Source organism: Micropterus dolomieu, linkage group LG09 (assembly GCF_021292245.1).
Source record: "Micropterus dolomieu isolate WLL.071019.BEF.003 ecotype Adirondacks linkage group LG09, ASM2129224v1, whole genome shotgun sequence".
Classification (NCBI taxonomy): Eukaryota; Metazoa; Chordata; class Actinopteri; order Centrarchiformes; family Centrarchidae; genus Micropterus; species Micropterus dolomieu.
Window position 1 is genome coordinate 17186937 of NC_060158.1, and position 17498 is coordinate 17204434.

Consider the following 17498-nt stretch of genomic DNA (forward strand, 5'->3'; position numbering starts at 1 on the left):
AGAGGGAAGACAGTTGGAGAGGGAGAAAGAGAGGGAAAGAGAGAGGGAGCGGGTCCGGGAAATGGAGAGGGAGAAGGAGAGGGAGAGAGAGCGCGAGCGAGAGAGGGAGCGTGAGCGAGAGCGTGAGAAAGAGAGAGAGAGGCAGAGAGAGCGTGAGCTTGAAAGAGAGAGAGAGCTGGAGCGAATCAGGGCCGCCGCCCAGACCACAGCCGCCCCACGATCCCCTGCTGCAGTCCCCGTGGTGACCACCAATCCGGCAATCAGCCCTGTGGAAAGTGCAGCGCCCTCTGCCGGCTTGGACGACCTGAGCACCACAGAAGAAGAAGAGGACTTCAACATGTCACCCGAACCTACATCGTTTTACATAGGCTTCGACATGGAAACCACCACAGAGGAAGACATGCCCACCACAGCTGAGACCACCCCTGAGCCCACCACAGCTGCACCTACCACCACCACGATCACCACCACTGTCAAGACCAGGTTCCCCTTCAGGCCCAGGGTTCCAAGTACGACAGCCACTCAGGCAGTGCCAACAGAGAAAACAACCCGCCCACAGCAGCCCACAACTACACAGGTGAGAGTCAAAATTAGTTAGTTCAATTAGTTAGTTAACATTAATTAGTTCAGTTAGCCAACTCACATTATTACGTTGATATAGAATTTGAACAGTGCCGATCTGTAGTGTCGAGGTCTGACCTCAATATCATCTCTAACCCTAACCCACGCAATAAAACACCACACAGCAGGGAGTTTCTATAATAACTCCTCCCCTCTCATAGGGGAATTTAGACTCAGAGTTATGTAAAAATGACTTAGGTTTACCCATCCACCCAGACAACATACGTCATCACTGATTGCCTGGCAGTTTCACGAGGGCTTCACAAAATTCTGGGAGTCACTGCGCCAAGTTGATGTAATACTTATAGCAAGACAAAGTGTTGGTGTATGGATTTAACAACATACAGCATGTAGATTAATGAGCTTTAGAGGTGCTGGTGAGAGTATGTTTGAGTTTTAGACAAACCTGGGCTAGCTGTTTCCCTTTGTTTCCAGTCTTTATGCTAAGCTAGGCTAATCGTCTCCGGTCTCTAGTTCCGTACTTAATGTACAAACAGCAGAGTAGTATCAATCTTCTCATCTCAGTTTCAGAAAGAAAGTGATCAAGGAATGAAACTTGTCCTTTAACAAAGGATGTCAATTTTCTCAAAAGTTAAAGGGTAAGACTTGTATATTTTTTGTATTGTCAACAAATCCCATAAAAGGACCAATAACAACGCGCAAGTCAACTTAAAGGTTCAGTGTGTAAGTTTTAGTTAACCTGTTTGATCAAAACTGTGGGCTACTGTGCACGATAGTGGCTGATGGTGGAGAAGTGCAGCCATCATGTCAGTCATGCGGTGCGCTGCGTAGTTCATTAGGAAAACATGTTGATTTAAGTCTGTTTATATTTTTAATGAATAAGTAATAGTACTAATGAAATGAATAGTACATCATTTGTGATTCAAAATAATGGTTGTTGATAAATGAATTACAGACAGACAGATGCATGATTTTATTGCTTCCATGGGAGCTCAGATCATGGATGGCGACATCCATGTTAGGGGCCCTGCGGTGTATGTAGAAAGACTGTGTAAGTATAATCAGGAAAATGTACTTAAAATATTAAAATATTAAAAGTAAAAGACTAATGCAGAAAATGCCAACTTCAACTAAAAGCCCAACCTCAACATTATTAATAATAAATAAAAATTATTAAAAAGATAAGCAGCAAGTCTTCACATTTGTCAAGCAGAAACCATGAAATGTTCTTAAATTAAAATTAGCTACTATAGTTGATACCTCCAGTAACGTTGCCCCCCAAGCAAAATGAAAATCAAGTACTCTGGGAACTCCACAAATGCCTGTGCTCACATCACACACAACACCCAGAGTTAAATTTAATGTAATGTAATCACCCAGAGTCGCTTTCATGCCGTAAAGCTGCTTTTTGTCACTCTGCCTGTCTTAGCAGACATCGGACTACAGTAGAGCTACAATTTAGCACCCCAATATACTCAATCGCAAATTGATTTTTTAGAAATTGTTATTGAACCTTGAGATACTGAAAGATTAACACCCCTGCATGTAACCCAGTGCAACAGTGTGGCTCATTTATGTGTTTTTTTAATGGCACAGAAGAATAAGCTGTATCAGGTATTGGCTACACAGACAAATCTTCTTTGTAACTCAGAATATTGCCAGACTTAACCTTTAAATTTAGCATAAATACAAGCAGCCGTACAGTTTTTGTTGCCTAAATAAAATACAGTCTGAAATTGTCAAAATGATGATTTAAATAAGGAACTATCTGATCAAAGAATGAGTGAATAAGAGCACAAAACTGACCAAGTATTCACATACTAGCCTTTTCATTACTCTGTTTTCATGGACTAATGTTGGTCAGTACCAATTACTACTGGGGTTTGATACTCAGCCCTCTTTCTGACTGCCTCTTTAACTCTGACAGCTTAATAATTTACAGACCAGAGTAATTTCTCTGATTGGTGTGCTTCTGTTTATTTGCAGCAGTCCTGCATTAAAGTGTGATGCATTTAGATTTGTCTGGTTTTCCACATCGTAATTAAGCTGCCAGATTTTATGAAGTGTGTATATATGTGTTGGACAATATGCAACTTTCCAACAATCAGAACATATAGAGGCCCATTGTTTCAAAGGTGAATATGTGCCATGGAAAGTTCTCTGTTTGTGTTGGTTTGGTCTCAGTGAGTTAGTTTCATTCTCTCTTTCAGGATGGTAACAATGATGTGGGTGCTGCAGGACCAAGTGGAGATTTCGAGATCCGAGATGATCGCCGTAATGATCTTGGTCAAGGTGTAATGCCAGTGGATCCTGATCTGATCGGCAACACGGTGGACGGAGGAAGCTCTGCCGCCCAGCTGCCACAGAAGAACATCCTGGAGAGAAAAGAGGTCTTGATAGGTAGGAAAATCTGTCAGTAAAGTCAATGTTAATAATGTTTTTTGTAACTTTTGTCCAGATATGTGTCCTGGTCATCAAGCTCTGTGTCTGTCTGTCTCACTACATGTCTATCTGATCCTGTCTGTCTGCCTTTCTGTCAAACATACCACTTGGTAGTCACCTCTCAGATCAACAGATTAAATTTCCCCGTTGCCTCCTGTCTTCTTTCCCTGGTTTCTGGGAGCTGCTAAGATAAACTGGCATTACCTCGTAGAGCAGATTCATCACAATAAGTGAATGTGCTACTTAGCCCTGTTTGACCCATTGAGAACAAACAATCCTCTTCTTGGGTCATCCCACCCCTCCTTTCTCCCCTCTTTTTCTCATCATTTTCCCTCTGGGTAAATCCAATTTCTTTTCAAGTGCCCCCCTCTCCTCATCCCAAAGAGCTGTTGTAGAAAGTGAGGGAGCAGCCAACTCTCCTGACCTGACTGGCTCTCTGTCTCTCCTTTAGCTGTTCTGATTGGGGGACTGCTGGCGGTGGTTTTCGCTGATTTCCTGGTCATTGGTAAAGAACAGGAGGCAACAGACTTTAGACTAGACTGTCTATATGGTAGAACCAAATTATGACTGGACATGTCAGGCTCATACAGTCATATATATATACATAGTGCTGTACATGTGTAGTCGCTTTCATCTGTGGAAGTAACATATCAAGGAACGTGGGATATACAGTAATTTGCAGGTAGTAACAATCTTTGATTTTTCACACTAATTCAGACTAAGGATTTCAAAGTTTTGACAAATAAAAGATAACATTTATATTTAAATCAGGCTTTTTCCCCCAGCCAAATATTTCAAAAATTATATGGTACTTTGCAGTTGTGTTTCCTTCATAATGTTTTTCATCCAAAACTATTGGAAAATTGCCTTTCATCCCCCCAAATCTATTCTATATTTCACAGTACTGTGCTGGGCACGTTTAATATTTTTAGGCTAAGGTGATGCTAGCAGCTCTGTGAGGCTGTACTTGGGCTTAGGAGCTAAATGTTAATATTAGCATGCTAAGCATGTTAGCATTCTCACAGTGACAATGCTAACATGCTGATGTTTAGTCGGAATAATGTTTTCACTATCTTAGTTTAGCCTGTAAGCATGTGGATACTTGCTAAGAAGCACTAAACAAAAAGTACAGCTGAGGCTGATGGGAATTTCATTAGTTTTGCAAGTATTTGGTCATAAACCAAAGTATTGGATGAATAGACATTTTGATGATGATGCTTGATGAAACCAAAGTCACCAAAGTTCAATTCATTGTGACGACAGCATTAATGTATGGACCAAATGTCATGACAATCCATCCCATAGCTGTCGAGACATTTTAGTCTGGACCAATGTGGACAGGCTGAATGACAGTGGCATCCATGGACCCATGCTGCGAGCATGGCTGAAAATCTTTTAGTCAGTGATGGCAATAAAGATCTGATATTATGGATTTAAGGAAAAGTAGTTCTTCTAAAAATAAGAAACTGCATGCGTTCAGTTAATATTTCTCATGTCCAATATCACAATTGTCTTCCACAGTAAAATCAGGGATGGTAGAGGTACATATGTATGAACAATTCAATTCAATTAAATTGAAATATAACACATAAAAACTGCATGTATAAAATAAAATAAAATTAAATAAATAAAAATAAAATTACAAGAAATGGTGTGAAAAGTCAGGAGGGGTGAATGCCTTTGCAGTAACAGTGCATGGTGAAAAGTTCTACTATTTTAAAAACCCCAGCCTATGCACTCTGATTTTGACAGTGATGAAATAAACAAAGTAAACACACAATGAATGGGAACAGTAGTTAGTAGAAGTGTAATGAACAGTTTGTTCACCGTTTTGGCGTCAATACCAATTAGCTTAACAAGGGAAAGTTTTTTCCTCCCCATTTGATAACCACACATTAATCTGTCGCACACAGCAAGAGTTCATTAGCGATGTGTGCAGAAGAAGGAGGAAAATTGCAGCCGCTGCGGATTGGTTACACCGGCCCCATTGGGCTAAACTACTATGTAGCACTGCAGGGCTGCGATTTAGCACAAAGCTGTTGCCAGCACAGAACGTATGCTGGCACATTCAGGCTCATCAGTCTTCACTTAGCAGCTAGCTGATAGTGATGATGTGGTAGCTTTGCTCTGCTTTCATACTAGGTGTGTTTGAAACAATGCGTTTGTCGTGATGTAGTGTAGTGTGTAGTGTTTGTTTATGTTTATTTCTCAGTGTTTGTAGGATCTGATCTGTATTGTTCTGCAAAGTTTTTGATATCTAACCTCTCTTTCTGTCTTTCTTTAGCGGTGATAGTGGGAGGAGTGGTGGGCGCCTTGTTTGCTGCCTTCCTGGTTATGTTGCTGGTGTACAGGATGAAGAAGAAGGACGAGGGAAGCTACACACTGGAGGAACCTAAACAAGCCACCGTCACCTACCAGAAACCAGACAAGCAGGAGGAGTTTTACGCATAACACTCGTATGCCAGAGAGACGCACCGCAAACCGAGGGAGAGAGAAAGAGTGAGAGAGAGAGAAGAGAGAAAGATACTCTAAGCCCCTTCCTCCTGCTCCTCTTCTTCTTCGTCGCTTCCCCCTCATCTGCTCGCCTCTCCTCATCCCTCTCTCCTCTCGTCTCCAAAACACCTGAGAGCGCCTTTCTCTCTGCAGACTTGGAACTTTCTTTTCAATGAAAACAAAAAAAGAGGACAAAAAAAAGAAAGAAAAAAATCTAAATATATTCTGAAAAAATAACACATAAACACGAGATGTTTTTAAAAGTAAATGTTGTTATCGATATTCTGCAGATTCTCTTGTTCTGTATGTAATGATATGATTATTTTGTAAAAAAAAAAAATAACAACGGCAAAAAAACAAACAAAACACAAGCTCTTAACCTGTGTTTTCCAGCACAAAAAAAAGTTCCTCCTCTGTTTTTATGGAGTAAATGGAAAGGCTAAAAAGAAAGAGGAGAGGGGCGGTGCGAGCTGAGCGAGACACAAAAGAAAAAGAGAGTGGTGGGCTCAACCCTAACCCCCCCAAAAAACAGACAGAGCGTCTGGTTGGCCGCACAGAGCCCAGGGTCAAAGGTGAGAGGAAAGGTCTCTTTTGTGCCTTCCATCCCTGTGGTGCTCAAGGACGTAAACGCACATCCATACAGCCACATAAACATACACATGTACATGCATACACACACACACTGGTGTCAGCTTGAAGGTGGCTCTGACCTCTCTCTCTGTGCTTGGCCAACCAGAAAACAGTGCTCGACCCTCGATGTGTTTCACAACGTCCGGGAGCCGCTGTGGAAACAGTGTCTGGTCATATAGACATTTGCTCACGCCGAGCCGGCGACCCATCTGCTCCTCTTAGCTGTACAAAGACTAGTTATGGATAGTAATAATAACCAATAATATATCAATGTTTTGGGGCTGGGTGGTGAAAAATAATAATACCGAAATAATAATAATAATAACAATAATGATACTTAAACAGGAGGATGTGTATTTAGCAGTTTTAAAAAAGGTTTATATGTAAATATCAACGTATCCTTTCTGGCATCACTATCCATCTGCATGATCATGAAGAGTTTTTATTCATCACATCAGTCATCACTTAGATGAACTGTGCTCTCGTCAGCCACTTACACACACACACACACACACACACAAACAAACACAGAAGTGCAGACATAAAATTGCTGTGCATCTGAATACACCACACAGACTTGAAATATTCTGTAAATCATATCATTCAAATGCATATCAAACCCCTCATCATCATCATCACCATCATTGTGATAGTCATCACTTGTGATACAAGCGAGATCAGGTGGTTTCAATATGTTATTGATTAGTTATGGATCATTTGCCGGTTGGTTTAGAGTTTGGTCTGTTTGTGTAAAAGCACAACTACGTGTCATGTCATCACGTCATCTGATACTCCCCCCACACACACCTTTTGCATGACTCACTTTCTTTTTCTTCCACCATTGGCTCTCTGTTTGGGGATGGGCAGGGCCTCTGGGAAGTGAGAGGGGCTATAATGAAAAACAGGAAGCGTGAATCTGCGCAGGAAGTTGCACCCACAAGCATTAATTTGGTCAAAATCACGACTTGTCATTGAAGCTAAGGTTATGAGAAGAGAGAGACTGAATTGGTGTTCATGGGGTCAACTTTGCCTGCTGTTGGACTCTTTTTTGGGGGGGGGGGGGACAACAGGGAAACGGGGTTAGGATTTGGTTTGCGAAGGGGAATGTGAGGAGACAGGAGTGCTTCTATCTAGGAGATTGTAACAATAACCACACCAGTGCGACTGGGCTAGTAGCTTCTATTATACTCAGTACTGTAGAACAAAAATGCATGGGAGTCAAAACTATACTAGTCTCGGTGTGTGTGTGTGGATGCCTGTGTGTGTGTTTCTGTGCGTTTGAAAGAAAAAGAGGGGTGAGTTAAAGTTGGAATGTACTATGGTTGAGTGTGTGTTTACCTACTCCAGCAGTTCTCACGCTCTTCCACAGACAGGTAACACACCTCTTCCACTCCTGTGTGCGTACGTCACCTGCCCCCTCACCAGTATGAGAATATGTGTGTGTGTGTGTGTATGTGTGTCTACACTTCATCTAAACCCGCCACCTGTACGTGTGTCTGTGTGTGTGTGCGCGCGCTTCACCTTGGTATTTCACAGCAGACTTGTGTACACTGACTAGCCTGTCGACGTGTGTGTGTCTGCGTGTGTTTAGTCTGTTCACTGCTGAACGAGGGACAGCTGGTCCCTCACAGTGGCTTTCACACTCTAACTGTCTTTTCACTGTCTGTCTGTCTGCCTGTCTGTCTCTCTGCCGCAGGGCAGACGGGCAGATAACACGCCACTTTCTCACAGGCAGGAATGATCTTAACACGTACTGTCTTTTCTAAAGTGACTGTCAAAGTGTAAACGTGTGTTTGTACCCATCTAAGCCTGCGTAGCCAAATAAGACGTGTGGGTGTGAGAGAGAGGGTGAATTTGTACGTGTGTGAGTGTAGGTATGCGTGTGTGTGTGTGTGTGAAGCCCAATGGAGGCTACACGACTCTATGTTTGCTGTTCCCATTCCTGTTTTTATACATTTGCATTTTTTTAAGGCTGAGTTTCTGTCATTGGCTGAGTGAGCGAGAGGAGGCGGATCCTCTACGCCACCGCCCTGTCACTAATTTGCCACTCTGTTCCAAATAAAAAACCTGATTGGGTAAATCTGTCCTCTCTTGTCTTTTTAAATTTTAAGTGGATCAATCAAAACACCTGTCATTTTCCATTCTACTGTTAGTGTCTGGTCTCAATAATACATGATGGATAATTTCGATTTGAACTGGGTCTGGTCACAAACTAGAAGAAGAAGAAGAATTACCAAAATAAAAATGAACAATCACATGACTGAAGCAAAAATGTGACCAAACACCTTCTGTGCAGTATGTATGTGCCATATCACCTCCATGTACCCATTAAAGGAATATATCGGTATATTAGGTAATGCACTTATTCACTTTCTTGCCCAGAGTTAGATGGGACGATTAAAAAACCAAAGTATAAAAACGACAAGTTGTGGTTTTAAGGGGTCATGTGCCGGTGTGTGCCGGACTATGTTTTGGATGGCTGGAGCGAGCTGTATAGGTGCTGGTAGGTGTCTTCATGCTAAGCTAAGCTAACTGGCCTGACATTGGCATTGACTTTTTCATCTCACTCTTGGTAAGAAAGCAAAAAAGTGTCAAACTACGTTGCACACACCAGACTACATCTTGCGTCCCAGACGCAACTTGGTTTAGGAATGTGAGCACAATATAAACAAAAATAATGTTGATTTTGACACAGATTTCCCCTGCAAAACTAAAAAGATTAGGCCACAGTACCAATTGTGCTAATTCCCTAACAAATGCACCGTTATTCAAATAACCAAAAGCAATTAACATGCATTGAACCTGGGGATTTTTGGAGCCTCAGAAGTTATAAGTGAAAAAAATAAAAGATGACCATTTGGGTGAACTGACTCTTTCAATCCTTGGTCTCAACACAACCCCCCCGGTGCTGGATTGAATTCAAACTTGAGGCCTACCATTTGTTCATCTGTTCACTCAGGACTTGAAACTGTGGATAAAAAAAGGCATTCAGAAGAACTTACATGCAGACACAAAGTCTCGCTCTGGTGTTAACACACTCCAGCATTAGCTTGGCCTTTTCTGACCTGGTGACATTACATGCAACCATGTATGCATACTAGCTACTGTTTATAGTATAGGTATGATCGCAGCCTCTTAACAGCCCATTTACACTTGCTGAACTCAGTAGACCCTCAAGGGAGGAACAACCAGAGATGTTATTGTTTTTAAGTCGTCACATAAAAGTGTACTTATGAAGTGATTAGATAAACTGTCTGTGGGGATTTGTGAGCACACAGGAAAGGAAACTGTTCTAAACAGAGCTTCAATTTACATTCTTTGCATCAAACCTGATGAAACCAAGGTCACCTGATGTGGTGGAGTACCAGGCATAGCTTCAGTAGTGGGCTGGTGATATGGAAATGTGCCTCACATAGAGGATGGTGGGGGGGTTTATGTGAGAACTCTTCTGTGTGGGAGGGGTAGAACAGAGGAGTGAAAGCTGAAGTAGAGTTGGAGTAGACAGAAGAAGGTTTAAGAGCCTGGTCCAGTCAGTACCCCATCTGGTGGGTAACAGAGGAACAACTGTGGTAAGACAAACCTGATGTTAACCTGGCTTTCTCACAACAGACATGCATTAGCTTGGATTGGGAGCTCTGTAGCCTCTATAACTGAGTAACAGATAGTGAGCTGTTATATGTATACTTTATTTAACAATGACTTTTAGTTGCCCCATTTTAAGCCTTTGTAGAATAAGAAGCTCAAAGGATCGGCATTATCCATCCATCCATCCATCGTCAACCGCTTATCCTGCGTACAGGGTCGCGGGGGACCTGCATTAATTATTCTCAATTTACTGCAGTGGTTTCCAATTTAGGGGACTGGACCCCAGCAAGGACTCAGGATAAGTCTGAGGGGTCACAAGATTATTCATTAATTCATTTTTTTAGCCGTTCAGGCTTTTATTGAATAAAACTTTGGTTAAACTAGTCATGACTGGGTACAACATTTGCAGGGTCACAAGTAGGTATGAGCAAGTACACCAGTATCTGTATATGTATCTGTTCAACAAATTAAATTATCTGTATCTGTATTTGTACTTAGAATGGGCGGGACTTACCGGAAGTTAATAAATAATGAAATTGGTATGGGTTGATCAGAAGTTGCTATATTTATTAGAAAACTGTTTAAAACAGTTTAAAACTGTAAAAAAAGGTTCCTATTTATAGTTTATTAGAAAACAGATACTGACACATGAAACTAGTACTCATAAAAAGTAACCTATATTATTTGTACCAGATACTCCTTTCAACCGAGTACTCGCTCAACCCTAGTCACAAGCCAAAAAGGTTTGATACTTTCTGGTGTTTTTATACTTAAGGACACATAAATGTGTGAATAAATCATCTGAAAAAGCAGCAGCCCGTCAGTGCTTAACAGTTGAGTCAACCTGCACTGAAATCCCAAAACACATTAAAATGCATTAAACGACTCAAGTTTCATAATAATGTAGTCTTTTATTAAGCTACAGTATAATTTTATGGCGATATGATTCACAGGGGTATGATTAGTTTTAATTATAGGCTACATGGATTTTTATTGTGCATACCCAATCTTACAAAACATTACTGAAACAATCCAATAGTCAATTTTATTGAGATCAGTGCCTCAGAATTGTTATTACTGCACATTATAGTGATACCACGGAAGTTATAAAGAGATAATTGAGATTCACTTTTGAGTACAAACAGATGTACTATGAATATTAGTGGTGGAAGGAATACTCAGGTAATTTACTTAAGTAGAGGTACCAATACCACAGTGTAAAAATACTCTATTAGATAGACAAGCAGCAACATTTTACTGTTGTGTAGCTTTAAGTTCAACAACTTTATAGGCTAACGTTACACTGTGCACACTTATTAGGCAAATTGTATTTCTCAGGATTAATTTTTATTGTTGAACAAACACAATGCTCTCAGTCAATCCAAAATATAACTGAACCTCAAACCTGAATGTTTAACTAAGGAAAAGTGAGTTTTGTCTTGCTCAGGAGAATATATATGTGCAGAACTATTATGCAACTATGGTAAATTGTCAAAATAATTTCGATATAATTATTCTCGTTATTCTCAATTTTTAGAATGAGTGTAACAACACAAAATTTTTGGCCTTTGATAAAATATTTAGTGACCAATAAAGCCACCTTTTCAATAACTGCCATGAGCCTTTCATCCATTAAGTCTGTCAGTTTCTTGATCTGTTCACTATCAACTTTCGCTGAAGCAGCAACCACAGCCTCCCAAATGCTGCTCAGAGGGGTGTATTGCCCTAACTGTAAATCTGACGTTTGAGAAGGGCCCACAAGTTCTCAATAGGATTTAAGTCAGGTAAGGAAAGGGGCCAGGCCAATATTCTCGCATCTTTGAGGCCCTGGGTGGTTAGCCAAGCAGTGGAGTACTTGGAGGCATGTGATGAATAATTGTCCTGCATAAAGACTGTGGCCTTCTTGAAAACTGAGGACCTTTTCCTGTACCAGTATGTGAAGAAAGTATCTTCCAGAAGCTAGCAGTAGGTTTGGGGGCTGAGTTATAGTCCATCTTCAAAAAGGTCCAAGTATCTCATCCCTAATGATAGCAGCCCTTACCAGTACCCCTCCACCACCTTGCTGGTACCTGAGTCGAAGTTGTGCCCGGTGGCCATCAGTGATTCAGTCACGGGCCCATCCATCAAGTGTCACTCTCACTTCATCTGTCCATAAAACCTTTTAAAAATCTGTTTGCAGGTATTTCTTTGCTCAATCTTGAAGCCTCACCTTGTGAATCTTATTCAGTGGGGGTTGTGTTTCAGCCTTCCTCACCATGGCCATGTCTCTGAGCACTTGGCACCTTGTACCTCTGGACATTTCAGGTAGGTTGCAGCTCTGGAGTATGGGGCACTGGAGGATAATGGGTTCCTGGAAGCTTCACGTATAATTCTACATAAGTCTTTTGCAGCTAATTTGTGCCTTTTCTTCTTCATGTGCTTTTTGCGCCCCAGTTAACTATTAGCAACAAAACGTTTAACAGTCCATTGGATACAATTCAAAAGTTTAGCTATTTCAAGAATGTTGAATCTGTCTGACTGGTATTTTGCAGTTTTCATTCATTCAACTTTATATGCTTTAGAGTTGGAAAATGTGCATAGAAATAATTATTCATTCAAAATACTTACATACTTGTGCACGCAGTGTAGTTTAGTTCAGTGGTTCCCAACTTGTGGGTGGGGCCGCATCCAAAGGGTCACAAGATAAATCTTTCTCAACACATTTTTTGAAACAAATATAAAAAGTACAGGCAGGTAACAGACAATATAACTGAATATAAACATGTCAGGGAGACTAGGATGATACAAACTAAAATAAAGAAATGAGAACCTCCTAATGCTTACAGGTGTTTTATGTTTTAACATCTTTTTTGTACATTTAGCTATATATTAAATGTATTGCTTGACATAGATAATCAGCGATAATCAGTGAATAGAAAATTTGGCCAAAACAACAAATTAATAAACTAAAATGTAAAACAGTCAATTATTCAGCCATATTCAGTGACTAAAAACGAACTTTTTATTAAATCAGTCTCAGACTGTACCTACAGGTTTTGATTGGACCTGTTGTGGTCACTGATTGGCTGGTAGAGTTTCACCCTTCGCGCGATAATTGTCACGCTGCTGACCGAGGTAATCAACCAATCAACCTCATTAGCCTCCAGTCCAGGAGCAATTCGCTTCGTGAAACAACGTGGCTTAATTGATTGTTAGTAAAACTTTATTGGTTTTGACTGGCTTGAGTCGCAATGGACGCCGACTGTGATTTGGCCGAAGATTTTGGTAAGACATTTAGGCTGACATTTAATTGTTTTATTGGCTTATTGGCTTGCTTATTTCAACCGGCCGACCAAAGCTTTACTCAACTTCCCTGTCATTTTGTAACCTTTGAAAGAAAACTTTGGAAGGATTTAAAGCTCATAACCCTTCCTGTGAGGTCAGGCTCCCCGTGCTGCTCAGCTCCTCAGAGACCATTACAGAATTTAAAAGTATGTTATTAACATTCACGACCCTGTGTTTGTAGATGGGGACAGGTTAGCTAGTTTAGTTGCAGCTAGCCGGCCAGAGTTAATTAACTGTCAGGTGAGGTGGCACGAGGCGCTGCGCAGCTGGGACACTAATTAAGTCACTGCAGGCAGCAGCTCCTCCTGAGGATGACGTTTATCAGGCGTTATTCAACCTGTAGGTCACTTTATGAAATATGAAAGACATAACTCTTCTCACATTATCAAGTTATTTCTGACAGTACTTTTTAGGTGAAATTATTTATACTTAAAGCCTCCAGGAGCTCCAACTCTATAACTGACCAAGTTAAATAAATTTACGGGACATAAAATCAAATAAATATAATAAGATATATCTTTTCTTGACTTATGAGGTGAAAACCATTGCAAACATGGCCATAGCCAATAGATAAATAGGTCTCTAAAAAGTTTATTAAGTAAATTTTTAGACTTGGCACATTTTATTTATACAGTTAACTGTTTTAATTTGATATTTTTAGTTACATTATACCCAACATGGACTGAATGTCAGTTCAAAGTAGAGCTGAAACAATTGTTGATTAATTGAATCTGCATTAGGATATTTTTGCCTAATTCTGTTGTTCCAGCTTTTTAAATGTGGATGTTTGCTGGATTTATCATAGTAAACTGAAAATGTTTTGGTTTTGGACAAAACAAGTGTTTTGAAAATTTGAAATTCCTATGGGCATTTTCCCCCTTACATTTTACAGACCAAAACATTAAATTAATCAGCAGATTATTAGACAATGAAGAAAACAATCTTAAGGTTCAAAACCTTCCTCACACTTATGGTGGAGCCTCATTAATTTAGTTTTCGTTGGCCTGACAGTCAAAATTAAACACTGGAATCAGCTTATAATATAGCAACAATGTGTTTTAACTGTTTCATTTGATTCCCCTTTGTGTCTTTATAAAAAGGTTCAGAACTATAAAAATATTTGAGACTGAATAAAACAAGACTGCATTTGTCATTTTTATTGTGACAAACCAGAGACGCCTAACTCAACAGCCTCCAAGCTTTATTTACTGTATATATCAAATTACATACACGGGGGAAAACCCAACATCCTTCACATGGAGATTAAGAAGGAAAGAAAGAAAATACTACTACTGCTAATAATAGACGTTCACAACAAGCACACGGGAAGAAACGCACATAAATAATTCTATTAGAAAAGATGTGATATACTTAACTGAAAAGGCCACGCAAATTGCTTGAAGGCTGCTTCTAAAAGTGACTAGAGTCTGAGCACAACCTAAGTCCTCAGGGAGCTTATTCCATCAACTAAAGGCAGTTTTAAATGAACAATGGAACAGCAAGAGTCTGATGACCCGAGTGGTTCATATATTTTATATCTAACTTATTGTGAAGCAAGACAAAGGCAGCTCATGAATCTTTTTCTCCAGGTCTGGTTTTCAGCCTCTCACTTCACTCTGTTGCAGACTGTCCAAGTCTTCTGTGTGAGGAACTGGTGGATTTGCAAACAAAGAATGGCCAAGGGAGTATGAGAAGGAGGAGGAGGAGAGAAGGAGAGGAGGACGTGTTTAATCAGAGTGAAGATGAAGAGGCAGAAAGAAAGTTATTGTTGTTGAAAGTTGTTGTATCAGAAGAGGAACTGATGGCGACAGATGGAGAAGAGGAGGAGCAGGTGAAGCCAGAGAGTAGGCTGGGGACGGAGGAGGCACGGGAGGTGCAGAAGGGAACAATGGCTGATAAGCAAGAGGACAAAGACACTAAAAGTCTAGAAGAGAAAGATGTGAAAAAAAAGAGTAGGAAGAGGCGAGGTAAAAAGTTAAGTGAGCGAGTGAGAAACAGGAAAGCTTTAAAAGATGCTGGTGAGCGGTTTGAGGAGGACAAGAAGAGTCAGATACAGGAGGCTTCAGTGATGAGCTCAGAGGAGAGCCTGGCTCTGTCGGTGCCTCCCATTGGACTGATGAACAGCTGCGACTTGTCTGATCCAGTCTACCTGTGTAGTGGGGAGACAGGGCTGTATTGCCCTCCAGCCCCCATTCCCCTGTTGTACTCCTCACAACCTCCAGTCCCATTCCAGGCTGCACCTCCTCAACCCCACGGGACAAAAAGGCCATACAGCCCCCTTCTACCTCACAGTCTCCCCCACCAGGGTCCACAGCCTCTCGAGGTGACGACACACTGACTCTTAACCAATCACTTGCTCATGCTTGTTGAACAATGAACATATATAGTGACAAACATCTGAACGTATTTCTTCACCATGAAGTATCTCATAGATTTTTGTAGAAGGGTTCTGTTCACCACCGAGAACTGTAGATAAAGTTGAGCAAAGCAAGACATTTGCTTCAGCTTGGCTTGTGAAAGCATCATGCTAGTCTTGGGGTGGCTGGATAGACCCTTACTAAGCGACATAAAGTCTGAGTCTAGTATAGTAGGGCTAAAATTAGTCAATTAATCGATTGATTGATACGAAAATAATCGTCACCTTTTTTGATTATTGATACATTGTTTAAGCCTTTTTCAAGCAACAATTTGATGGTCCAAGCTTTCCCAAATGTGAGGATTTGCTGCTTTTTCTTGATTTGAGTTACGGTAAATTGAATATTATTTAGGTTTTAGTCTGTCTGTCAGACAAATGAAGCAATTTGAAGACATTACCTTGGAAATTGCAATAGGCAAGTGCTTTCTGATATTTAATAAAAAACAAATAACTGATCTGTTTAAGAAAATATTGGCAGATCAGTTTTACCTGCCGTCCTAGAGTACAGATCTGTGTCCCATTTGAGAAATACATAGATGATGGCTGGAAGTCAATGATTTGGACTGAACCAACTTTTATTTCCAGAAAAGTATTGTTTTCTGTGGGCTGAAACATTGAACTATGCACTTATTGGTACACCTTTAACGGTGTTCTGGAAGGCAGACATCCCTATTTGCTATTGGTTTACATCCTCCAAAATTGCATTCAGCTTTAAATAAATGTGATTAGTGACAATTGGATAATCATAATTTTTAAAGGAAAAACACAGTCAATCAGATCAATATTTAGCTGAGATAATGAGTGCTGAGGTAATGTTTGTCTGGTTCATGGCAGATGGAGATAACCCAGGTCTACTCCACCCGACGTTCCATCCGCTACTGCGGCAGGGGTCGAGGCCGGGCCCTGAGCTTCCCTCTGCTGCCGGGATTAGAGACGGTGGACAGCTACCTGCTCCCGCCTGCACCGAAGAAGAAAACACGAACACTCTACAGTACTGGTAACCGAATTGTCAGTTTGTCCAGGTATGTTCAGATTTGACTATGCAAACAGGTGACCTGTGTTTGGTGCATGTTTGTGTGCATGAACAGATCAGTTAGAGCATTTAGAGGCCTTGTTCCAGGAGGACCACTATCCTGACGCAGAGAAGAGGAAAGTCATCGCTGCTTCAGTTGGTGTCACACCTCAAAGAATTATGGTTAGACAGCCATCTTGCTCTTTTGATTGTGAAATATCCCTTATGACCCCTTTACGTCTCCTTTACAGTTTTAAGTAAAAATAAACTTAGAGTAATGTTTTCACTTCCTGTCTCAACATTGACTCACTTCTTTCACCTTTTGTTTCCATCACCTTCAATTTTCTTGCCACCATCCTCCATTATTTCTCCTGATATCCATGTTATTGTCTCTCTCTATGTTCCTGTGTCTCAGGTCTGGTTTCAGAACCGCAGGGCTAAGTGGAGGAAGGTGGAGCGCTCCATCACAGCAAAGGTTGAACACAGACCGGGTAGAGCTGAATGCAGCAGCAGCTCCCCACATCACCAACTCAATTGTACACTGGCAACCAACAGGTATTACAGCATTGTCCTCACATGGTGCAAATAACGTATTACGTATTTTAGCTTAATTGACTGGCTCTATGACTATTGTTAGTTATGTTTTTTTCTCTTTTTCAGTAAGGGACCTCCCGCTTTTACTGGGCACTTTGCCACCCAGATGCCCCAGCTAACCCCTGTGGCACCTTCCTACCCGACCCTTTCCAACCAGACTCCGCCCTCGTACGACAACCTGCTGGCCAGCCTCAGCAGCCCAGGTCTGAGGATCTCTGATATTTTCCTGAACCTTCCTTCCTTCCTCTTTCCTGAGTCAGGATGCCTTTGTGCGAAACTAGAAGTTTTACCAAGTGGTGAAATTAAACTAGATGAATGTAATCCATGAATGTCTGTTATGAAGAAGCAGGCAAATGTGAAAGTGTGATACTGGGATATATAAATAATTGACATTCCACAAGAGAGGGTTTAATAATATTT

The 17498-nt window shown here is 40.9% G+C and overlaps 2 protein-coding genes across 2 annotated transcripts in view; both read left to right on the plus strand.

Annotated features, from left to right (window-relative positions):
* sdc3 (syndecan 3) overlaps positions 1 to 8227 on the plus strand; it is a 41745-nt gene extending 33518 nt beyond the window's left edge. Inside the window, exons 4-6 of the mRNA XM_046058956.1 lie at positions 22 to 577; positions 2793 to 2982; positions 5309 to 8227. Coding sequence (XP_045914912.1) covers positions 22 to 577; positions 2793 to 2982; positions 5309 to 5475 — 913 coding nt within the window. The 3' untranslated portion in view covers positions 5476 to 8227. The remainder of the gene's footprint in view (positions 1 to 21; positions 578 to 2792; positions 2983 to 5308) is intronic.
* Positions 8228 to 12843: 4616 nt separating this feature from the next.
* On the plus strand, positions 12844 to 17406 carry LOC123976797 (homeobox protein Hox-B2a-like). The gene is made up of 6 exons (XM_046059139.1): positions 12844 to 12996; positions 14682 to 15379; positions 16307 to 16469; positions 16561 to 16667; positions 16900 to 17039; positions 17145 to 17406. Exons 1-6 carry the CDS (start codon positions 12963 to 12965, stop codon positions 17404 to 17406), a joined length of 1404 nt encoding a protein of 467 aa, XP_045915095.1. The 5' UTR covers positions 12844 to 12962.
* The last annotated feature ends 92 nt before the right edge of the window (positions 17407 to 17498 follow it).